This window comes from Pleurodeles waltl, chromosome 10 (genome assembly GCF_031143425.1).
Source record: "Pleurodeles waltl isolate 20211129_DDA chromosome 10, aPleWal1.hap1.20221129, whole genome shotgun sequence".
Taxonomy (NCBI): domain Eukaryota; kingdom Metazoa; phylum Chordata; class Amphibia; order Caudata; family Salamandridae; genus Pleurodeles; species Pleurodeles waltl.
Window position 1 is genome coordinate 4,288,932 of NC_090449.1, and position 25,010 is coordinate 4,313,941.

Genomic DNA, 25,010 nt, shown 5'->3' on the forward strand with positions numbered 1-25,010 from the left:
ATATTATTGTCCCTCCGCTTACTAAAATCTTGAATCATTCTTTATCCTCTGGCTCCCTCCCTCAGTCTTTTAAACATGCTGTTATTAAGCCCCTTCTGAGGAAACCCAAACTCAACCCTACTCTACTAGAAAACTACAGACCCATTGCCCTCCTCCCTATCGCTGCCAAGATCCTGGAGAAGCATGTCAACTCTCAACTAACCTGCTACCTCGAGAGCCATGAGCTCCTACATCCCACCCAAATGGGCTTTAGAGCCCTGCATAGCACCGAGTCAGCCCTTCTCACAGTAACTGAGTCGGCTCGTCAGTTTTTGGATCAAGGGACTCACGTGGCTATTATTTTACTCGACTTGAGTGTAGCCTTCGACACGGTCGATCACAATCTTCTCTGCTGCAGACTCTCGGAAATAGGGATAAGGTGATCTTCCCTGTCCTGGCTCTCTTCTTTTCTTAAAGGTAGATCCTTTCAAGTTCTGGATCGTACCTTTTTCTCTAAAATTCTTCCACTGAGCTGTGGAGTTCCCCAGGGCTCTTCTCTCTGCCCAACTCTTTTTAATGTTTATCTGTCCCCGTTAGCCAAAGTGATTGCTCACCACAACCTCTCACTGGTCACTTATGCAGACGACACTCAATTAGTGGTGTCCCTCTCCAGCCTTGGAGATTAGTTTGTTGCTAACCTCTCTTGCTGTATGAAGGATATCAGCGACTGGATGATTAAATCCAAACTTAAATTCAACGACGGGAAGTCGGAAGTTATGGTCCAAGGCAATGGCCCCCTGCTTTCCTCTCTCATCATTTTCAGATACTTTTAACAACCTTCCCTCTCCCAAAACACATGTTAAGAGTCTTGGCGTTTGGCTCGATCCCCGGCTTACCATGGATTTCCAAGCCAACAAAGTCTCCTCCACTTGCTTTGGTCTCCTAAGAGCTTTTAGGAAGATTCTTATTCTTCTACCCTCCACGGCCAGAAGAATCCTTATTCAAACCTTAATTCTTTCCCGGCTTGACTACGAGAATTCTCTGTTTCTTAGCTCCCCGCTTTACGTAATAAAGAAGCTGCAGAGAGTGCAAAATGCAGCAGCCAGGCTTCTTATTCAATTACCAAAATATTCCTCTGCAAAACCGGCTATCTCGACTATTCACTGGCTCCCTATTAAGGAGCGGATCCACTTTAAATCACTCTGCATTGTTCACAGGGCCCTACACGGTAGGGGTCCAAACTTCTTTAGAAAACTGATTTTCCTCTATACTCCATCTAGGAGCCTGCGGTCATCCTCTCTTCGGAATGTTTATATTTTCCGGCCCAAGAGAGCCTGGGGAAGTAATTTCTTCTCCAGTAAGGCTGCCTGTCTCTGGAATGCTCTTCCCTCTGAGCTCCGCCATGAATCCTCAGAGCGACTCTTCAGAAAAAAACTTAAAACCATTCTTTTCTGTGACTAATTCACTCTTTTTCCTCCCCTACGTAGCTTCTGCTGTTGCTAGCGCTGGGATGCCCTTGGATAACTATGCGCTTTATAAATCTACTAAACTAAACCAAACTAGGAAAGTGCCCTCTTTCTTGGCATGTTTACCCCCATTTTCTGCCTGTTGTCATTGTGTTTGACTGTATTCACCGGGATCCTGCTAACCAGGCCCAAGTGGATATGCTCCCTTCTAACTTGGTAACTGTACCTCTTTCTTCCCACAATTGGCATACTGGTCCTCCCATGTAAGTCCCTAGTATATGGCTCCTAGGTACCCAGAGCATTGGGGTACCAGGGGATCCCTAAGGGCTGCAGCAGTTATTCTGCCATGCACGTGTTTTCACTGCAGGTCACTGCACCAGGTAACTGTAAGTCACCCCTGTAGCAGGCCCTCTCAGTCCAGAGGGCAGGTCCCTGTGTGTGAGGGCACCCCTGCATGAGGAGAGGTGCTCCCACAAAGTCCAGCTCAATTTTCATGGACTTCCTGAGTGCAGGGATGCCATTTTACACGTGTGCTGGACATGGGTCGCTACCTATTTCCAGCTACGTAATGGTAACTCCGAACCTGGGCATGTTTGGTATCAAATATGTCAGAATCATACCCCAATAATGTTGCAAGTATTGGAAGTATGATTCCATGCACTTTGGGGGCTCCTTAAAGGACCCCCAGCATTGCTGCCACCAGTCATACAGGGTTTCCCGGGCAGCCCACCCCTCAGACAGGTTTCTGCCCTCCTGCTGCTTGATCTGATCAATCCCAAGAAGGCAGAACTAAGGATTTCAGTTGGGAGAGGGAGGTAACACCCTCTCCCTTTGGAAATAGGTGTGACTGGCTTGGGAGAGGTAGCCTCCCCAAGCCACTGGTGGGCTTTGAAGGGCATATTTGGTGCCCTCTGTGCATAAACCAGTCCACACCGTTTCAGGGACCCCCAGTCCCTGCTCTCACGCGAAACTGGACAATGGAAAGATGAGTGACCACTCCCTTGTCCATCACGACCCCAGGGATGGTGCTCAGAGCTCCTCCAAAGGGTCCCTGGGTTCTGCCATCTTGTTTCCAAGGTTGGTAGGGATCTCTGGGAGCATCTGAGTGGCCAGGCAGGTGACGACAGAGCCCCCTCCTGATAGGTGCTTACTTGGCTAGGTGACCCATTCCCCTTTCAGGGCTATTTAGGGTCTCTCTCTTGGGTGGGTCCTCAGATGCGGCTTGCAAGATTCCAGCAGGAGTCCTCTGCAACCTCTTCTTCGGCTTCTGGCCTCTGAAACTGTGACTGAAACCTCCAGTACCCGACAAGCTGCTTCCAAGAAGAAGAACTCTTCTGCAACATTGTTTCCAGGGTTCCTGCCAGCAACTGCAACATTTCCACCAGCTGTGCATCCACTGAGGGTGATGTCTTCAGCCTGCACTAGAAGGAAGAAGGAATCTGCCTTGGAGTGAAAGAGTCACTCCCCTGCATAGACAGGCACCAACTGCAACGACAACCGTGGATCTCCTCTCATCCTGAGCTACGTGGATCCTGCATTAACGGTGGCGGTCTGCAGTAGCCCTCTTGGTCCTCTCTGCCAGCTGTCCAGGTTTGGTGGAGATAAGCCCTTGCCTTCCCACGCAGGACCGTACCACTGTGCACCGCGTCTCTTGCAGCTACCAAGGCTTGTTGGCATCCTCTACAAGGGATCTTCAGGATCGGTGTAGCCCCAACACTCCTTCCTGCTACGCACAGCCCTCTGAGTGCTTCTCATGTAGTGGGGGCCCCTTCTCCAGTTGTGCTGCGTGGGCTCCTCTGCGACTCTTGGTTCCTCTTCCAGTGGGTCTCCTGTGGGGGGCTTCTTTTTCCTCTGTGGACTCTCTGCCTTGCTGAGGGTCCCTCTAGGACTCCCCCCATGGATTGAGTCCACATGGACCTTGCTGGTTCCCGGCAGCTCTACTTTTGCTTCACCACGACTTCTGCCTTTGCCAAGGCTTGTTGGTAGCTTTTCCACGCCACTGACCACTGCAATCATCCATCCAACGTGGGAAGTCGACTGCATCCTCCAGGAACTGCATTTCTGACTGTCTTCGTTCTACCGTCGACCAACTCCTGCAACCACAGTTGGGTGGGTAGTCACTTCTGCCCCCACTGGACTCTCCTGTGACTTCTGGAGTTGGTCCCCTCCTTCCACAGGTCTTTCTCTTGAGGAATCCACCACTGGTTTCTTGCACTCTTGTCTGGGTGTTGCATTATCTTCTTTTTCTTCCTTTTGGGTGGTTTGGGGAAAATCCAGTAACTTCCTCCCTTCTTCCTGGTTACTGACGGGCACTGTGGTACTTGCCGTTGGGGTTTCCCCGTTCCCCCTGCTCCCCTCTACATATTCCACTTACCTAGGTGGGGGTCCTGCATTTTCATTCCATTTTTTTAGTATATGGTTTGGGCTCCCTCTAGGGTCATTATTGTCTATTGCTATTTGCACTGTTTTCTATTGCTATTTATGCCTATTTCTGATAACTAGTGTACGTATCTAGTGTGTTACTTACCTCCTATTGCAGGGTTGCCTCTCTAGTACTTTTTGGTAATTGTGTCACTAAAATAAAGTACCTTTATTTTTGCAACACTGAGTGTTTTCTTTCATGTTTGTAAGTGCTGTGTAACTACAGTGGCATTGCATGAGCTTTGCATGTCTCCTAGATAAGCCTTGGCTGCTCATCCACAGCTACCTCTAGAGAGCCTGTATTCTAGACAATTCCTACACTTCACTGAGAGGGGATACCTGGACCTAGTATAAGGTGATAACACCTTAGGTACCCACCACACAACAGGCCAGCTGATTCCCATTGGTCATTTTCTTTGGAGATCCCCAGCCATTTATCAGTTATGAATTGATTACCATTGTCATGTTCCCTTTGTATTACCTCTGGCCTGGCTTCTGGTGTGAAGTGATTCCCTTTGACTCATTGCATGTGAATATTCTCAGCCCCTATCCTCTTGTGAAGTGATTGCCATTGGTTCATTCACACTGAATAGCCCCCTAGTGTCAATTTCGTTATGAAAAGAATCCCGTTGATTTATTCCCTGTGCTGAACCTCGGCTTCTGTACTGTTATGAAGTGGTTCCCATTGATCGATTCACTCTGAATAGATTCTGATATCTATCCGGTTATGAACTGATTGTCATTCGGGCATTCCCTGTAGAGATCCCCGACCTCTATCCTAATGAGGCATGAATCTCATTGGTTCATTCCCCATCCTCCGTCCTGGTGTGAAGTGTTTCGCATTGGAATATTGCCCCTCAAGATCTTTAGTCTTCTGTTCACTGTTAGGCATTTACTTGTTCTTGGTCGGGTTCTTTAACTTCTTAGAGTCAAGCCACAGTTCCTAGTGGCTGCATTTTCCCTGAGTTTCCAGCATATGTTGATCTATTCCAAGTCAGTTTATCTGGAAGCAGTCAGTGAAGATGCAGGATTAAACCCCTTCCTTCAGCAGCAATTATATGTCTTTGTGCATCCTGTCTACTCTTTTCCTCCACAGACAGCCTTCCTGCAAGCGAAACAGCCTCTGTCAACACTGAGAACATTGGGGAAGAGGAGCACTCAAACTGCTGTGCCCTTTGCCTGTGAGTATGATGTCCGGACTGTGCATTCATCTAGAAATTGTTAAATGCAAGAGATAACCTTGTGTCCATGAGATAACTTAAGCATATGACAGAACTGAAGACAAAAAACAGCTCTTCTGCTGCTACTTCTGTTGTCTGTGAGATAACGTGCTGTTTATTAGAGTGCTAGGAAAAAAACAAATATGCCTACAAATTGGTTTAGTGTGGTCATTTCCTGTATGCTAAAGTAAAGTCACACTCTTACTGTTCATCCTTGGCTCAGTGACGTCCCTTGCTTTAGGCTTCCACTGACAGCTCTTGGTTCTGTGAGGTCGCTCCCTCTATGTTGAAATGCTGCTCTCCAGTACTGGACCTTCACAGATTCAAAGTCTTGAATTATTCCCTACTGACAATCTGGCAACCCTCAGTCGTCAGTGTCAACATACAGGTATTCCAACGCATCAAATAACATTGAAAACAAACTGAAAACAAGCAAAGACAACAAGTGGTCCATCTTCCTTATTTTGTGACCCAAAGGACAGCCAAACAGGTGAAGGGGCTCAGAGTTTCAACCCTTCTTGGAAGCACTAACTGTCGGATTTTCTCTTCTCTTTTTCTAACCTTTTTTAATTGTTATGTCATATATACCGAAACGTACAATATATTAACCGTACAGTTTTAATAATCTTGAACTATCTTATAGCATATTACTATCAATAAGGGAACGCAAAAAGAGTCATTCTTTTTAGGATAAAACAGTATAACATTAGTGGTATCAATTAAGCGCACTTTAATCTCCCTTCCCCAGCTGACTGGTGTGACAGATGTGTCACTTCTGGGCTGGAGCTGCCATTTAGGAGAGGTGGAGGTCCAAGGACCCTGGTCTCCAGCGGAGTGTGGGCTTCACATCAACCTGTTGGAGCTCTGGGAGATCTGGTTGATATTGAAAGCCTTTCCTCCTTCGTTCAAGGGACGGCTGGTGCAGGTGTTCACGGACAACACCACCATCATGTGGTACTGCAACAGTTAGGGCAGGGTGTGGTCCAGGACCCTTTGTCAAGAGGCTCTATGTCTCTGGACATGGCTGGAATGTCTGGGTGATTAAACATCTGGTGGACTCTGAACGCCAGAGCAGACAAACTCAGCCGAAGATACCTATCGGATGACAAATGACGGCTCCATCCGGAGGAGGTGCAAGGCCTCTTTCAACAGTGGGGAGAGCCTTTGCTAGATCTGGTCACCACTGCCGAGAATGCGCAATGTCAGCAGTTCTGTGCGTTGGAGTTTTCAAGCCAGCTGTCGCTCAGAGATGCTGTTCGTCTTGAGTGGCACTTTGAGCTCAAGTGCAGCTCAGTCCTCCTGTACACCTTTCTACCTGTACCACTCCTGCCTAGAGTTCTCAAGAAGATCAGGTACCACTGGGCCCAAGTCGTTCTTGTGGCTCCAGACTGTGCCTCTGGACATGGCTGGAACGCCAGGGCATTTCCCTGGTGGTTCAGCACCTGGAAGTCTCTCTGAACACTAGGGCAGATGAACTTAGCTGTCTATGCCTAGCGGATCACAAATGACGTCTCCATTTGGAGGTGGTGCAAGGTCTCTTTCAGCAGTGGGGAGCGCCTTGGTTAGATCTCTTCGCCACCACAGAGAACGCGCAATGTCAGCATTTCTGCACGCTGGAGTTTCTATGGCAGCTTTTCGTCTCGAGTGGAGCTCTGGTAGCCTGTATGACTTTCCGCCAATACCACTTATGCCCAGAGTTCTCAAGAAGATCAGGAACTACCAGGCCCAAGTCATTATTGTGGTCTGGATTGGGCATAGAGAGTCTGGTATCCCAAGCTGCTGAGCATGGCAATTGATCCTCCGATCATGCTGCCCATTCAGGAGGATCTTCTGTTGTAGCAGCAGGGTCTTGATCCCGAACCTGTTCTTGCATCGCCTTCATGCTTGGAGATTGAGGGTCGACAGTGGACAGCTTTTGACCTTCCTCCTGAAGTGTGTGCTATTATCCTGATAGCCAGGGGTCCCTCCACCAAGTTGGTATATACCTGCTGCTTGGACAAGTTTGTGGCATGATGTGCATCCAAGGACATTGATCCTCTTTACGCCTCTAACCCAAGTTCTACTGATTGTTCTTTCTTTGGCACAGCAGGGATTTGCTCTGGGCACTGTTAAAGATTACTTGTTCACCATTTCTGCATTTTTGTTGTTGCTGGATCAACCTTCTTTGTTAAAGTCACCTGTGACTAGGTTCCTCAAAGGTCTACAGGACGTGTCCTCCCAGACCATTCATCATGCCCCAATGGGATCTGACTTCTCCTATATGCGCACCTTTTGAGCCACTGCATAACTGCCCACTTCGCCTGCTTTCCATTACGGCTGCTTTTCTAGTGCCCATAACATCAGCCAAGTGGGTAAGCAAACTGCAGACACTCTCTGTGCACCCTCCTTATACCACCTTTTACCCACACAAGCCACTTCTGTGGACCATTCTTTTCTTTCTCCTGAAGGTTGTGACACCTTTTAATGTAGATTAAAACCTCACCTTTACTAAATTATTCGCTCCGCCTCACCTTTCTAAAGAAGAGGAGAAATGTAATCATCTGAACCTACAAAAAGATTGTTGTTGTTCTACCTAGATTACACAAAAGAGTTCCCGGTCGATGTTCAACACTTTTTCTGAGTTATATGGGTACTAAGAAGGGGGAGGCTGTGCAAAATAGACTATCTCGGGATGGATAGTACACTGCATAAAGATCTGCTACACAGTAGCTAAGAAACAACCGTCCTGAGTGCTTGCGTGCCCCTTCTACCAGAGCCAAGGCTGCCACCACTGCGTTAGGTCATGGAGTCCCTGTACTAGATATCTGTCAAGCAGCAACGTGGGCGTGCTTGCACGCGTTCACCAAACATTACTGTTTAAATGGTCAGGTGCGTTGTGACCGGCATTTTGCTCATTCGGTCCTGAAGTAATTTTTAGTTTCATCTGTTTTGTAGACTCACCTCTGGGGAGGTATTGTTTGGGCATCTATTGTAAGGTGAGGAATCTGTGGGTAGAAGTCCCTCTCAGATAAGCAAGTAACTTACCTTCTGTAGCACACTATCTAGCTGCAGGTTCCCAACCGACCCACCCATCCTCCCACTCTATGAACTGATTTTACAGGGTCACCCTTCTAAAGGCCCTAGCAATAAATACCAGTGTGTCAGCAAACAATTACTTAACTGATGTTCTTTCATAAACAAGTTATACCGCCCATCATAATCATTTACACCACTGCCGTTAATCCAACCATCCAATGTCTTTACTGAGTAATCAACAAAATCAACCCAGGTCTGGCTCGAGGATTTGTGAGCCCCACTGAACCTAATCCTATACTCCTCAGTTGATAATCCAAAGCCCTCAATCAGGGTAGCCTTCATGAGGTCACAGGATTCTGCATCTTTTCCAGAGAGTGTGAGGCGTCTATCCCTACACTTTCCAGTGAACATTTCCCAAAGGAGAGCACCCCAGTGAGACCTGTTTACTTTTCTGGCTGCACAAACCCTCTCAAAAGTTGTGAACCATTTGGTGATGTCATCATCATCTTCATATTTTGTTACAATCCATTTGGGGATTTTTAGCATGTCAGTATTTTCTTTGACCCTATTTATGTTGCTGCCACCATTGATCCTGTCTATCAGGAGGTCATCTTCATTGAGGCTGCCCTCAATGCTTCCAGAGTTACTTGTCTCCCCTGTGGAAGAACCAGTATCTCTGACTATCACTTGTGGAGTCAGGGTTTGAGGGACCCTTGCCTCCCTAACTAGGATAGGAGGGAGAGAATCATCCTCCTGGTCACTAGGTTCCCCCTCTGTAGGATTATCCTCAGAGGGGTGGTCCTTTACAAACTCTGCCAAAAACTCCTGGAGCTTAACTTTGGTAGGGTTGGAACCAGTCTTTATCTTTTTTACCTTACAGAGAGTCCTTAGCTCTGACATTCCTAGATGCAGGTAAGGGGTGAGGTTGAGTTCCACCACCATCTCTTCTGTGCTAGACATTATTTCTCTTAAAGTTGGGATAACTTTTAAAGAATATAAAAACTATTTCTAGAACTTAAATCCAAACTTTTACAAACTTTTAAACTCTAAAAGAAATGCTAACAGGGACTTACACAAGGCCCTAGCAGGGCTTTTCAAATTTTAGAAAAGTTGTTCAAGTTGCAAAAATCAGTTTCTAATGAAAATATTTGGAATTTAGTTGTGTGATCAGGTATTGGCTGAGTAATCCAGCAAATGCAAAGTCTTAGATCCCACTGCTTCCACCAATGTAGGATGTTGGCTCTGTATATACTTTTTCAAAGTACGAAATTAGAGGTAAGATAGTGGCAAAATTAGATAATTCTAATGCTCTATTTTGAGGTAGTGTGGTTGAGCAGTAGGCTTATCAGAGGGTAGTGTTAAGCATTTGTTGTACACGCACAGGCAATACATGAGGAACACACACTCAAAGACTTACTCCAGGCCAATAGGTTTTTATATAGGAAAAACATATTTTCTTAGTTTATTTTAAGAACCACAGGTTCAAGATTTGAAGTAAACACATAAAATGCAAGGTACTTCACATAGGTAATTTAGGAACTTTGAATAAAAGCAATATCATATACAGTCTTTGTAAAAATGGCAATAAGCTATTTTCAAAGTGGACACTATGCAAAAATCAACAGTTCCTGGGGGAGGTAAGTAATGGTTAGTTTGTGAGATAAGTAAAACACTTACAAGTCTCAGTTGTGGGGCATAGGCAGCCCACCGTTGGGGGTTCAAGGCAACCCCAAAGTTACCACACCAGCAGCTCAGAGCCGGTCAGGTGCAGAGGTCAAAGAGTGCCCAAAACACATAGGCGCCTATGGAGAACATGGGTGCTCAGGTTCCAGTCTACCAGCAGGTAAGTACCTGCGTCCTCGGGGGGGATTTGTAGAGCACTGGAGGGGACACAAGTAGGCACACAAAATGCACCCTCAGCTGCACAGGGGCGACCGGGTGCAGTGTGCAAAGCAGGTATAGAGTTTCAGATAGGAATCAATGGAGGGACCGGGGGGTCACCCTAGCACTGCAGGAAGGCACGGGGGCTTCGCGGGACAGCCACCACCTGGGCTAGGCAGAGGGTCACCTGGGGGTCACTCCTGTGCTGAGGTTCGGTTCCTTCAGGTCCTGGGAACTGCGGGTACAGTGCTGGTTCCATGCGTCGGATCCCTTGTTACAGGCAGTCGCAGTCAGGGGGAGCCTCTAGATTCTCTCTGCAGGCATCGCTGTGGGGACTCAGGGGGGTCGTCTCTGGCTTCTCACGGGCTCGCAGTCACCGGGGAGTCCTCCCTGTGGTGTTTGTCCTCTGGATCTCGAGCCGGGGGCATCTGGGGCAGAGTGTGAAGTCTCACACTTCCGGCGGGAATCTTGAAGTCTTTGGAAGTTGCTTCTTTGTTGCAAAGAAGTTGCTGGTTTTGAGCAGGGCCGCTTCTCATGGGTATTTTTTGGTCCTTTAGTCCGATGCAGTCCTCTGAGGCTTCAGAGGTCGCTGGTCCCTGTCGGATGCGTCGCTGGTTGCAGGTTTTCGAGTCAGGAGACAAGCTGGTAGGGCTGGGGCCAAAGCAGTTGTCGTCGTCCGTCTCCTCTGCAGGCTTGTAGGTCAGCAGTCCTTCTTGTTTCTTCAGGTTGCAGGAATCTAGATTCCTAGGTTCTGGGGTGCCCCTAAATACTGAATTTAGGGGCATGTTTAGGTCTAGGAGGGCAGTAGCCAATGACTACTGTCCTTGAGGGTGGCTACACCTTCTTTGTGCCTCCTCCCTGTGGGGAGAGGGGCACATTGGGGGAATCCTCCAAAACTAAGATGGAAGATTTTGAAAGGCAGGGGTCAACGCAGCTCGGGACACCTTAGGGGCTGACCTGACTGGTGGGTGAGTCCTCCTTGTTTTTCTCATTATCTCCTCCAGCCTTGCCGCCAAAAGTGGGGGCAGTCACCGGAGGGGCGGGCATCTCCACTAGCTGGGATACCCTGGGGCGCTGTAACAAAAGGGGTGAGCCTTTGAGGCTCACTGCCAGGTGTTACATTTCCTGCAGGGGGAGGTGAGAGGCACCTCCACCCAGTACAGGCTTTGTTCCCGGCTACAGAGTGACAAAGGCACTCTCCCCATGTGGCCAGCAACATGTCTGGTGTGTTGCAGGCTGGCAGAAACTGGTCAGCCGACACTAGAAGTCGGATTGGTATTCAGGGGGCATCTCTAGGATATCCTCTGGGTGTATGTTACAATACATTGCACACTGGCATCAGTGTGTATTTATTGTGCTGAGAAGTTTGATACCAAGCTTCCTAGATTTCAGTGTAGCCATTATAGAACTGTGGAGTTCGTGTTTGACAAACTCCCAGACCATATACTCTTTATGGCTACCCTGCACTTACAATGTCTAAGGTTTTGCTTAGACACTGTAGGGGCATAGTGCTCTTGCACATATGCCCTCACCTGTGGTATAGTACACCCTGCCTTAGGGCTGTAAGGGCTGCTAGAGGGGTGACTTACCTATGCCACAGGCAGTGTGAGGTTGGCATGGCACTCTGAGGGGAGTGCCATGTCTACTTAGTCATTTTCTCCCCACCAGCACACACAAGCTGTGAGGCAGTGTGCATGTGGTGAGTGAGGGGTCCCCAGGATGGCATAAGACATGCTGCAGCCCTTAGAGACCTTCCATCAGGTCCCTTGGTACCAGGGGTACCAGTTATAAGGGACTTATCTGAGTGCCAGGGCTGTGCCAATTGTGGAAGCAAGGGTACAGTTTAGGGAAAGAACACTGGTGCTCAGGCCTGATTAGCAAGGTCCCAGCACACTTTCAATCAAAACTTAGCATCAGCAAAGGCAAAAAGTTAGGGGGTAACCATGCCAAGGAGGCATTTCCTTACAGTGGCTCTGCATTTCTAGCGTGGAAAGTCACAAAACGAAACTGACGTCAGCATCTGGGGTGGTGCCTATATAGGGACTGCACATGTCACTTCTGGTGCAGCTGGCACCAAACAGAATGACGCCACCTGCAGGTGTGCAGGGGTCGTGCAGGGAAATGTATATAAGGTGTTAACTGAAAACAAGTATCTTGTTCATTAGTCCCAAGGGTTCAAAGTAAAGCATTGATCTATTTTATTGATAAAAGGACATTCAGTGGTGAGGATCAGATGTGCTGTAGATCATTGTCTCGGGGATCCTCTGGACCAGACACCTTCAGGGATGAACTCTAACTTTGAAAACTGTTGGTGGTCAATCAGCCTATTAACTACCTTTTCATAGGATGCTGCAAAAACTGGGTCCTTTATCCGGTCTTCATGCATGAGTAAAGCTTGAAACTTACACTTTCTCAAAATGCACATTTTGGCTACGAATAATGAAATGTTGATCTGTCTCTTCCAATGGTTTTTCACCCCTATCGGTTGTGATGTGTCGTGAAGTGTAGCTAGCAAGGATGAAAGGATTATTTTTGGAACATCAGCCATGTTCATTGTTGTCTAACTTTTGGCACAACATGGTAATGTGCACCCTGTCTGCTCCTTGCTCAGAGCATCTACAGGAAGTGGAGCATTTGCCCAAGTAGACGTTTCAGTAAGGACCAGTGCCAGTATTGTATCATTTTAGAGAAACTGAACATCAGTCGAGCTTCTCTCATGCCCTTGTAGTGAATATAGATTACTTCATTCCATTCCTGGGCTGTGAACTCACTCTCAACCTTGGCCTAACAGAATAGTTTGAGTATTTCTCTGCCATATGAATAGAGTTCTTTAGTCATTGACTGGACAGTGTTTCAACTGGAGGTATCTCCTTGCTTGCTTATTACTCAGTTTATATTCGTCCTTAAGATGAGAGAGGATTTCATTTTTCCATCAGTTAAGAGTTGTCCAGTTGAGTTTCTACTCAGACTCATCTGTTCTGTTCCATGAGAGAAAAACGGGCATTTTTCTGGGAATTCTCCAAGAGGAACTGTAGTGTAAAAGAAAACAGCCAGCACGCGTTTCACCCCCTCTCGGCGCACAGGCCTGGAGCTTTCTCAAGGCTGATAGTAAAATCACTAGATGAAACATGAGGTACCAATACACCGCATTTTGTATTGGCATGAGCCCATCACCCAATGAAAAAAATAAACAAATGAGTGAAGAACACCAGCAGAAGAGCCCATTAATTTATGAATACATGAAAATCCAACCCAAAACCAATCAGCAGAAATGCGAATCAGTTACAAACAGTATTTTAAAACGAACCAAAAAATGTCAGCAAGTCACTATTGCAAGCAATAAGAAAATGATTTATAAACTCATGCATGGCATGAAAAAACATTTTCATAAATTCAGAACGGCGTGCATTCTGGCGTGCTGAGCATGTCCACGGAGGGTTTGGAGGGGTAGCATACTGAATATGTAGTTTGCACCTCCCCAGAGGGACAGCTTTAATGCTTTCCATTTCACAAAGTCCCACTTTAGGTTGTCCGGGTGCATTTGGATATTGTTGGTTTTCGTCCTAAGTGTGCTTTGGCCCATCGAGATTCCTAAGTATTTCATTTTATTCGGCGTCCTTGTGAAAGGGAGGTCCAGGGTTGAAGGTGCTGTCGTGCAAACATTCATTGGCAGTTCCCACTTCATTTTAATCTGAAAACTCAGTGAATATGGAAATGAGAGTCGGGACTTGCTTTAAAGAAATGTGATTACCAGTTAACATCAATGAAATATTGTCAGGATATAGGACGAGTTTACTCTTCCCGGCTCTAATGGGGAAAGCACTGGGGTGGGGGGCTGTCTGGCCCACTTGTGGATGGGAAAGGGTTCGGATATTAACCCATTGCTGAGCACCACTGCGGTTAGAGATTGGGCAATACCTTTCACTCTTGAATTAGGGCCGCGGTTTCCAGTCTTTTGAGAATCACAACCAACATTTTAGAATAACAAACCTTTGCGTCCCACCTTTCTGTAATAGACTCGAGGCAGAGCGATTCGGTATAGTAAAGCCCATTGTCATTTACAGACATTTTCCATTGAAATAGCACCTGAGTTCGCACAGATCTACAGCTTTACTGATAAAACTATTTAGCACACAAATGATAATCTGTGGAAATGGGGTTTCTGTGAATATTTATCATTTATGCATCACCAAGTAAGTGTCTTGATTTGTTTTGACCCTATTAAAATCTCTGTTACCAGGACACTTCAGAATTACAAAAAAGTGCTTTATTCTTGCTTTCCCACCTGCTGAGTGCACACACTTCATTTACATGTTGTTGTGCAGTGCATGCAACACTTTCCTACGTTGTCAGATAATTCACTTTAAAGAGTCCTCTCACTTTGCAGTCAGAGAGAGAAAAGTGAACACCAATACCCATCGTAAAAGAATAAAGCAGCCTGACATTTGACCTCTGTCTCTGAATCACCAGCAAATATGACACATTAAATTCTGAATTTAAAGACATCTTTACTCTGACTTTATTGACCCACGAAAAATCAGGTTGTGGCCCACAGTTTGGGAAACACTGAATTAGGGAGTTATGAGTTGGTTCCCCTGTGTGTTTAGGGATATTCTGGTCCTGCCAAAGGCCACATGATCCCTATGGGCACCTTGACGTGGCATGTAGACCTGGTGGTAGGACTTAGAGGCCATTATTACCCTCAGAATGCCCCCTTTGTTGTATTGCATCAATACTTTGATTTTTAATCCTATTAGGTTGTCCATTAATACATTAACTTGTCTATGGTTGCATCCCAGATAATTTTAACCTGATCTTTTTTCTCGTAACCTACAATATCAAAGAGCTTCTAGACTACTGGTTAGCCGCCCCCCTAATGCAGATTCATTCATAGAGTAAGGGTCCAGTGATAAAGCATGCCACAAAACCGCGTGGCTGAGGACCATTTCTACAAACCAAAAAGCTTTTCCTTTCAACAAGCAGGCAGTATAGCAAAGAAGGATCCACAGGACTGGTTTATATAGTACCTTACCTTGGTTGATCTATATATAGAACAGATCAACGCGATCACCACTAGTGATTGTTGGATAGATAGTTTCGCAAATATGTAGTTGCCATTTGGGTCTGATCAGGTTTTTATCATTAGGATACGGGGTCCTTTGCGAATAAGTATGACCTAATGGGCCGTGTCTGTGTCCTGAACACCACTATGCATATTGTTCTCACCTGAAAGCAGCAGACCTGACAAATACAAATTTAACCCACCATGTGAGGTGGGGGTGCAACCTTATAGGGGCACTAATGCCCCCTGGTCCCACCAAACACTCTCCTCCTCCAAAAAAAAAAAAGGTTGCTGAGGCTCATGCCAATGTCCCCACCTTAATTGACATCGGTTGTTCAAATTCTCAAAAGATGAGTAAAAAATCCTTGCTTTGCTCTGATTTCCAGCTCATTTTCCTTGCCACTGTATGATATTGGCTCTCCACCTGATGACCAACCCCCTCAAAAAAAGGGGTGGTGCAGAGCTCAAACACCTCCAGCTTCCTCTATTGGAAATTTGGAAGATCAAGCAAATGGGAACAGACATGTCACAGATGATAGCCGAAAAATAAATGAGTCAGCTCAGGTGAGGAAAGTAAGGAAATTCAACAGAGACATACTTTAAGGGGCACAGGACTAGAGAGGGTCCTCTGCAACAGAAAACTAGGCTCAGAGGCAGATTTTATTGTTCTTCCGGCAGTGGCATCTGGCAAACTTCCTGACCCCTTCCTAAACATTTTCAAAAGGTGGCAGCTGTTTATCTTCACACTATATGGATAGTGATTTTTCTCTGCAATTTACCCGCCCGCTAGCGAAATAACAGAGATTGTTTGATGTTTACCAGGCTGCCTTGCAAATACATTCCTATATTTACCTGCCCACTGGTTAGACAGTGGAGAGTATGCAATTTTTGTCTGGCCGACATGAAAATAACAAAAAAAACGTCACTATTTACCTCGCTGCTGACTAAGGAATGGAGATTAGGTTCTGTTTGGCCAGAGGTCAGATAAATCGCAGTTCCTTTTTGAAACCTTCTTAAGAGCTACAATTGGTCATTGTTATGTATTGTTCATCTTCATCTTTCACATTATGCTCACATTTAGAAATAGGAAAGACAGAGATTTAGACTAAATCTTGTTAATTTAGTGCGGTATTGGAACTTTCATAGATTTGCATGCTTGAATTATTCCCTGTCGTCAAGATGGGAGTCCCTGGTACCTTAAAAAGCAATGAAATGATAGACCATAAATGCTCTAGGCCTTTCAATTTAGTAACATGTTATAGTCATTATCTAAAAGGGACTAAACTTAAGTCTCAACCAATCAAGTTGCACCACCCTGTAGAACACTCCTGTGAGAAACTCCAGTTCCTGAGATTTTTTACTGCACGATGTGCTTGGGAGTCTCCACTGAGCTCTGCTCAGTTCTGTTTTGTGGTGTTTGTTGTTGTGTTCAGTGGTGTTTCAAACTGACTTTGAGCATGTAAGACACATCAAAGAAGAGGCTCTTCAGGCCCTGTGGTACTTGCGGAAAGAAGAGACTTCACGGTGATGACCTTCATCAGGAATATATTTATTGTCTGTATCCATCACATAAGACAAAGGACTGGAAGGTATGTCACTCTTTCTCTTATAAAACATTGAAGGATCGTGAGGGGTGACTAGTATTATGGCTACAAAACATTTAGTCCAGAAAAGAACCAGTTTCTGATGATGACAGCGAGGATTCATCTTCATCTTCCTCTAAAAGGTCAACTAAGAGAAGCAGAGATGTTATTGGGGCTCATTCCTCTCAGTAACCACCAAGAAAGGCATTGAAAAAGACCTCTCATGCCGCTCACAGACACTGCAGTCCATCCAGGTCACCAAACAAAACTGACCTTCCCTCAGAGCGAAAGGAGACAAAGGACTCTAGTTCCTACACAAAATTCCATCAAAAATCTGTATCTGAGCCCTCAACACCTCCACCTCAGGTGAAACATACGTTTAAGAAACCTTTTCAGACCTGTCAAGGTATAGATTGTCGATGACATTACCGTTGCCGAGAAAACCATTGATGATGAGAGCAGTTACTGCAGTGTTGATGGCCTATCCACTACAACTACCATCAGTGTATCGACGGCGGCCTCTGCCTCATCGAAGACCTCATCGTCGGCCAGCCATGCTCCTGTGCCGTCAGCGCTACTAGTTACAACGTCATCGGCGATGATGATTCCGTCAGCAGTGACACGCCTGTCGGTGACAGTATTCCAGTTGACGATGGTTCTCCAATTTTCGACAAAGTCAAGATGATCGTCGTCAATCACAGCCATGACTACATCGTCATCGGCAACCTCATTGATGTGGGAAATACCTGTATTAGAAAGAAAAGTTAGAGATCCTCATGCCTGCTCGTACATCACCAAGTAAGGTGTCTTCTTTGGCACTCTCTCATCTTCTGGATGATGAAGACTCTGAGGACAACGGACCTTTTGGAGTGGCACACAGCCCTTCTGAACCCCACCTTAAATGTCAAGAGGGTGAATATGATGAGGGTGACTAGTATGAGCAAGAATACTATGCTGTCAAAGAACACTACCAGCAGCAACAATACCAGGAAGAGATGATGTGTCTTCCTTCATCACTGGTTTCAGACTTGCAAATCCTGATATAGGACTACAGAAAACGTTTTCCTCCAGTATCGCGTTCTGCTAGGCACATTCCCACACTGGCAAGTTCAATTACTGTGCAGCCAGCAACTCCACAAGCTCTGCAGCCATTGCCTACACCGACGGCAAGTCATCTGAGGAGGAAAGGGAGGACGGTGAACTTCACGAAACTCACGATGAATGGGATGTGTAGAAAAGTTACTCTTTTTGGGATGGTTTTCCCATCTTTTTGCCTGTTTATCAGTGTGCTTAGACTGTTTCCACTAGGATCCTGCTAATCAGGACCCCAGTGATTGTGCTCTCGCCTCTAAATTTGATTGATTTGGTACCCTTTCCACCCTACAATTGTCACAGTGGTGTACGTACCCCTGTAAGTCCTAGTGTATGGTACTTAGGTACCCAGGGAATTGGTACACCAGGAGACACCCAAACTGTGTCTGCAGGCCTGCCTTGACTGTATGTCACCCCTATGGAAGGCCCTTTCAGCCCAAAGGGCAGGGTGCAGGTTTCTGTGTGTGAGGGCACCCCTGCATGAGCAGAGGTGCCCCTACGAACTCCAGTTCCAATGCACTGGACTTCATAAGTGCAGGGAAGCCATTTTCCCTGTGTACTGGCCCCAGGTCACTACCTATGGTCAAGCTACATAATGGTAACTCCGCACTTGGGCATGTTTAGTATCAAACATGTTGGAATCATACCCCAATACTAATGCCAGTATTGGTGGCATGATTCCATGCACTCTGGGGGATCCTTAGAGGACCCCCCGGTATTGCTCCTATCTGTCTTCCAGGGTTTGCAGGCAGCCCACGCTGCTGCAGCCCCTCAGGCAGGTTTCTGCCCTCCTGCTACTTTGAACAGCTCATGCAGGGGAAGGCAGAACATAAGATTGCCCGTGGGAGAGGGAATGCAACACCCTCTCCCTGGGAAATAGGTGTTACAAGGCTAGGAAGGGGTAGCCTCCCCATGCCACCAGCTTGCTTTGAAGGGCACATTTGGTGCCCTCCTTGCATAATTTGGTTTGCACTAGCGAAGGCCCCTGCTCTGGCATGAAAATACACAAAGGAAAGTGAGTGATCACTCCCCTGTCCGTCTCCACCCCAAGGGTGGTGCCCAGAGTTCCTCCACGTGTCCACTTTATTCTGCCATCTTGGAAACAAGATGTGCAGAGCTCCATGGGAGCATCTGGTTGGTCAGGAAAGGTGGCTGATGTCAGTGACCCCCTCTGATAGGTGGTCACCCTGCAAAGTGACTAAGCCCTCTGTTAGGGCTATTTAGGGACTCCCTTGCGGGTGGTTCCCCAAATTAGACATGGAAGACTCCACTAGGACTTCTCTGCATCAACCTCTTCTGCTCCTGGCCACCGGAACCGCTGTTGTACTTCACAGGAACCAAACAAGCCTGCAACTCCTGGGACGACCTTGCCTTGCAACATTGTTTCTCCGGCTCCTTCCAGCAATTGCAACATTTCCACAGTTGTGCATCCTCTGGGGTCGGCAAGACTTCAGCTGCACCAAAGAAGCAGGAAGGCATCTTCTTGGAGTGAAGGAGTCACTCAGCTGCATCTGCAGGCACCTAAGGCAACAACGTTTGGCTCTGGGATCTGTTCTCCATAGGAACTGCGTGGATCCTCTAAAACAGGTCATGGCTCTGAGTGGTTCCCTTGGTCCTCTCTCCCTTCTAACCGACCTGGGAGACGGTGAGCCCTTGCCTCTCCTTGCAGGACAGAACCCCTGTGCACCGTTACTCTTGCAGCAACCAAGGCTTTTTGACTCCTGCTCCAAGGAATCTTCAGGCTCCAAGTAGCCCTGGCCACCAGCACTTCATCCTTGCAAGGACAATTTCTCCTCTGCTGCTCCAACGACGTGGGACTCCTATCCAAGTGTGCTGGTGAGGCCTCACTGCAACTTACTGTGCCTGCTACCAGTGGGTTGCCTGTAGGGGTTACGACTGCTTCTGCTGCCTCTCCCAACTGCTAAGGGTTGAGTCCCCTGGCCTTGCTGGTCCACTTCCTCTCTGAAAAGCCTTTTCTGCCCAGATTTGCATTTGCCAAGGGTTGTTGGTGGTTCTCCTGACCACTGACCCGCCTGCGACCCGGCGACCAGCATGGGACATCTTCTGCATGACTCCAAAGACCTCCCTGCAGCTCCTGGGCTCCACAGCTGATTTTCATCTTCCATCACCGACCCGGCTCTTCATCCACAGAAGGGTGGGTAGTGGCTCATGCCCCACCTGGACACTCCTACGTGGACTTGACTCTGTACCCTTCTTTTGAAGGTCCTCTTCATCTGGAATCCACCTTTGGGTTCCACTGGACTTGTCCTGGTCTTGCAGTCTTCCTTTTCCAAGTCCCCTTGTTAGTCTTTAGGAAGACCAGGTAACTTACCTCTACTCTCCTGGTCGCTGGGGGTCATCTAGGCACTTACCCTGGGGAGTCCCAAGTTCTCCCAGCTCCCTTCTAACTATTCCACATCCTAGGGCGGGGGAGTTCACTTCACATTCCACTATTTTAGTATGTGGTTTGGCCCCCCTGTAAGGCCCTAGCTATTTTCTGCTATTTCTTGCAATGCTTGTTTTTCTAGACGAATTGCTAATACTTACAATTTATTTCTGATGGCTACAACTACCTGTGGATTCCTCACCTTATGAATTCTCCCAGTGCGCCAGCATTCGACGGAAATTTTCTTCCCAGCTCACCACTTCGACGTCACAATTGCCCAACTCCCACGCAACTCCATCTGACATCATCATGTCAATAAGAGGTCCTCACCAGCTTGCTGACGTCAGTTCCCTTTTTTCTGTGCCTTCAAAGCATAAAGTTTTTTTCCTAGCTCTTGGGAGTTACTGTTGTTGAAGGTGTTTAATTGTAGGTTAAAATGTCTCCTCCTTGAAAATCCGGGTTCAGGCCTTGTCGGGAGTGCGGGGGCGCATGTCGGTGACTGACCCGCACAATGACTGCCTGTGGTGCTTGAGTTCTGAGCACGATGTGGAGGAGTGTGGTTCATTCCAGAGAATTGCCTATATTAATCTAGTTCAGTTTGTCTGTAATAAAGTACCTTTATGTTTGCCACACTGTGTGATTCCTTTCATGTGAGATAAGTTACTGTGTGACTACTGTGGTATTGCAAGTGCTTTACACTCCTCCTATATAAGCCTTTGGTGCTCACCACAGTTACCCCTAGAGAGCCCTGGCTTCCTAGACACTGTTTCACTAACTGATAAGGGTTGCCTGGACCTGGTATAATGTACAAAGCCCCATAGGTGTATACCACACACCAGAGCAGTTTCCTTCAGAATGATTATGTCTTTCCAGCACCGTCATCTCCAACACCACCACATGTGGATTCCTCGCTGGAGGATATAGGCTGTTTTCACAACCTCCTAGAAAGAGCAACGAGACGCTTCGAACTGCCTATGCCTACAAAACTAAATGACTGCGTCCTTTATGTCTTCAAGAAACCTTTTTGTAAAAGTGTTAGGGCTATGCCCATCATTGTTTACATCCGGGACGAAGGCTAAGACGTTATGAGGAATCGAGCTTCAGTTGCTGCGTTGCTACCACTTCTCGATAAACAATACAAAGCCGATGAGGACGCACCAGCATGTTTCACAGGATATGATACACCAGACTCCAAATTTTTATAGGCGGCACAGCATAAGTCCAGAAATCCTTCCCCACCAATATCAGTGCCTCCAGATAAATAGGATAGGGGCCTTGATAATATTGGGAAGCACTTTTCATCCATGTTTGCGCTGACAGTAAGAGCAGCAAATTCCCTGGCTGTACTTGGATGATATCATTGGCAAATGTGGTCCAATACCACCCCATACCTGGACAAGCTTCCTGAAGACGTAAAGTGTGAAGCTAGAATTTTTTTTATAAGAGATTGAGATTGCTACCACTGGATTCAGACAGCTAGCTTGGGCAGCAGTGTTAAGACGTCAGGGATGGCTCAAAGCTACCTCTTTCCAGACTCAAATATTAGATTTGGCTTACAATGGTGAAACCTTGTTCGTAAAACACATTGATGAGGCTCTCCAGGCCTTAAAAACAGATACGGACACGGCTAGGTTATTGGGGACCTTACAAAATAAAAAGCTGCCCTTTAGGGGTGCTCGAGGGAGAGGCCAACCATCTTATAGAGAGGGATTTGATTAATACTGCTGTTCCACGTATTCTTCAACTGGTCACCAATTTCGACCCCAGTACCAGCAAAGGCAGCCACTATCAGCGGCCTCTAATAGACCGATCCCAAGAGGAAAATCAGGACGACTGAGCAAAGATACCAACTGCCACCAGTGACTTCCTACAGGTACTGGCCACTCCCCTCTTTTATCTACCCGGCCTAGCAGGGAGAATGACCAATAATTCTCCAGTATTGATATTTCAGAGATTCACATGCTTGAATCATCCCTGTCGTCGAGGTGGGAGTCCCACAGTGTCTTTTAATATAGCAGTAGCTGAACTACCTTAGGCCCTAATGGCAACGGACAGTTACTGTCATAGCCTATCTATGTTCTTTTAAAAAAAAGAACCAAACTTGAACTACAACCAATCAGGCGACAGCACCCTCTAGAATACTCCCAACAGATGCTGATTCCCTCAGATTTTCTAACGCACGTTGCATGAAGGGAGTCTCTCTGAGCTCTGCTCAAACTCTACTCTTTCTTAGTGAACTAACGAGAATACTTTTCAGAATCTACAGATTTAGAGTGGACGGCGTGTCCTAACTAACCAAGAAAGGTCTTTTCGGAACCAGTGACACCTGTGGAAAGAAAATACTTCATATTGATGACCCACACAAGAAGTGTATAAACTGCCTCCACCCAGATCACAAGGTGAGAGATTGTAAAATCTGCCGCACCTTTATGCACTAAACTCTTAAGGATGGAGAAGGCAGACTCTTACTATACCTGTAAAAACAAAAAGCAAAAGAGTGCCTCTCTTCTGATGAGTGCTGTCTCTTCACAGGCCTCTCACTCCCTAAAAAGGAGAAATTCGCCTCAGAACCACCTGAAAAGGTTCTTAAAAAATCTAAACATACATCAATTGGGCACGAAAAGAGCCATGAAGATCTACCATCATCTTCAAAAAAGTGGCCAAAGGCCTCAGAAAAGCTTCACTCTGAGCCTTCTACTCTGTCTATGAAGAAAGCACCTCCAAAAAGTGCTTCACAATCCTTACAGTCTTTGACTAAGCTGAAGAAACTCCCATTGGAATCTGTTAAAATAACAGCGTTGACGAGAGCACTGTCGAAGACACACTCGTCGACAATCGTGTCTACGATAATGACGAAGACAACTCCAATGATTATTACTTTGCTGTTGCTGTCATCGAGGTCGATCATCTGTGCTAAAATATACAGAAGTACACTGACGACGATGGACCCGGCAATAGAACCGTCAACTAGGGACCCGTCGACAAGCGATCCTGTCAGTGAAGGACCCGTTCACGTTAGACCCATCAACCCAACGTTGGATCAGTCGACGCAGCACCAGTAGCACCATCGACAATGACACCACTGCTGATACCGTCAACACATCCTTCTCATCAACGAGGAAACCATCAACTGAAAAACAAGAAAAAATGGGCAAAACCAAATTTCTTCCATTATCTCTAATTCCACTAAAGAAAAAATCCATACCTCCCCAAGAAAGGTCTTGCCATATCCTCCTCAACACCTCTTGACTGACAATGACGATGAAGATTCTGACGACGATGGTACTTATGGTGTGGCTAGCAGTCCATCTCAACTCCACGTTAAATGTCAGGACTAGATGACGGAGAGGATCAATATCAAGATGACCTCTACTCTCCGAGAGATCAAGCAGATCCTTTTCAACCTGATTATCTTGAAAGGGATCCCTCCATAGCAGTGCCAATGACTTTGGTGACAAATCTGCAAAATATGTTGCATGATTATTATCAAAGGTTTCCACCGTTAACTCCTGCATCGCCTATCACACAACCTTCTAGGCCTTAAAGACTACTTCAGACCTCTGTCTCAATTCCATCAAGGGTCATGGACAAACCAACTACACTGGTACTGGATGTGACAACTAGTTTAGCCCAGCCTCCACAAGATAACCCTCAATCTACGGATGAGGAAAGAGAGGAGTGCGAGATACCTTATAATACAACACAGCTTAATGAGTGGGATGATTTTTTAATACCCCACCAGAGGATATAGGCGGATTCCATAATTTGACTGAGAGAGCAGCAAAACGTTTGGAGTTACCTCTCCTTACTAAAGAGACAGACTGCTTTCTCTACGATTTCAAAGAGCTAGCTAAGAAGTTAGTGAGAGCTATCCCGATTATAGATTTCGTATGGTGGAAAGGTCTTAAACCCATGAAAAAAACACAGCTACAATACCTGCACAGATACCACGTTAGGAGAAAAAATAGCCCCAGAAGATTCTCCAACCTGTTTGATTGGACACCCAAAACAAGACTTTGTGGTTTCACATGAGGCACAACATTGTTCACAGAATCCCTTCACACCAATCTCCTCTCCTCCTGCTAGAGATGCGCATCATCTCAAGAACATTGATAATAAGTTCTCCACTATGGCAGCCATGACAGTTAAAGCAACAAATTCATTTGCCATTTTCGGCTGTTATGATCGTCAAATGTGGTCCGATATTTCGACATATGTCGAGCTCCTACCTGAAGATTCTAAAGTGGAGGCTAAAAAGATACTCCAAGAAGGGGAACGGATAGCAGTGGAAATAATTGACTGTGCTATCAACATTTCACGAACGGGATTCAGACAACTGGCAGGGGCTGTAGTATAACGCAGACAGAGATGGTTAAAATCTACCTCCTTTCAGCCACAGATACAAAGCAGGATAATTGGATATGTAATACAACGGTGAATTCCTGTTCTGTAAACATGTGGATGAAGCCTTACAGTCCATCAAGGTGGACACAGATACAGCAAAATCTCTGGGCATGTTAAAATTTAGAAAGCAGCCCTTTTGAGCAAGCTATCAGATCTACAGACATCAATTTCAATTCAGACATTGTATTGACCACAATATGGGCAACAACAGTCGTGCAGATTACCACCCACAGCAGAATATAAGCACCCCACAAGAGGAAAGCTTTCTGCCCACGGCAGGGAAGCAGGTAGAAAGCAATGACCACACAATGATACTGACTACCCTCTCCCATAAACACAATTGAAGGCCACAGTACAAACCACGTCCTACAATGGTCAGCAATAACATCAGACAAGTTGGTTCTAGATGTAATATCCAAAGGACACACCCTGGAGTTCCTCCAGAAGCCTCCAACACCCCTCCTTCAGGACTTTTAACACAACTCCTCAAGGAGGTATCCA

At 46.4% G+C, this 25,010-nt stretch overlaps 1 protein-coding gene across 1 annotated transcript in view; it reads left to right on the forward strand.

Annotated features, from left to right (window-relative positions):
• Positions 1 to 25,010, forward strand: part of CACNA1F (calcium voltage-gated channel subunit alpha1 F) — a 1,139,147-nt gene that overhangs the window by 300,445 nt on the left and 813,692 nt on the right. Inside the window, exon 11 of the mRNA XM_069209307.1 lies at positions 4,963 to 5,047. Coding sequence (XP_069065408.1) covers positions 4,963 to 5,047 — 85 coding nt within the window. The remainder of the gene's footprint in view (positions 1 to 4,962; positions 5,048 to 25,010) is intronic.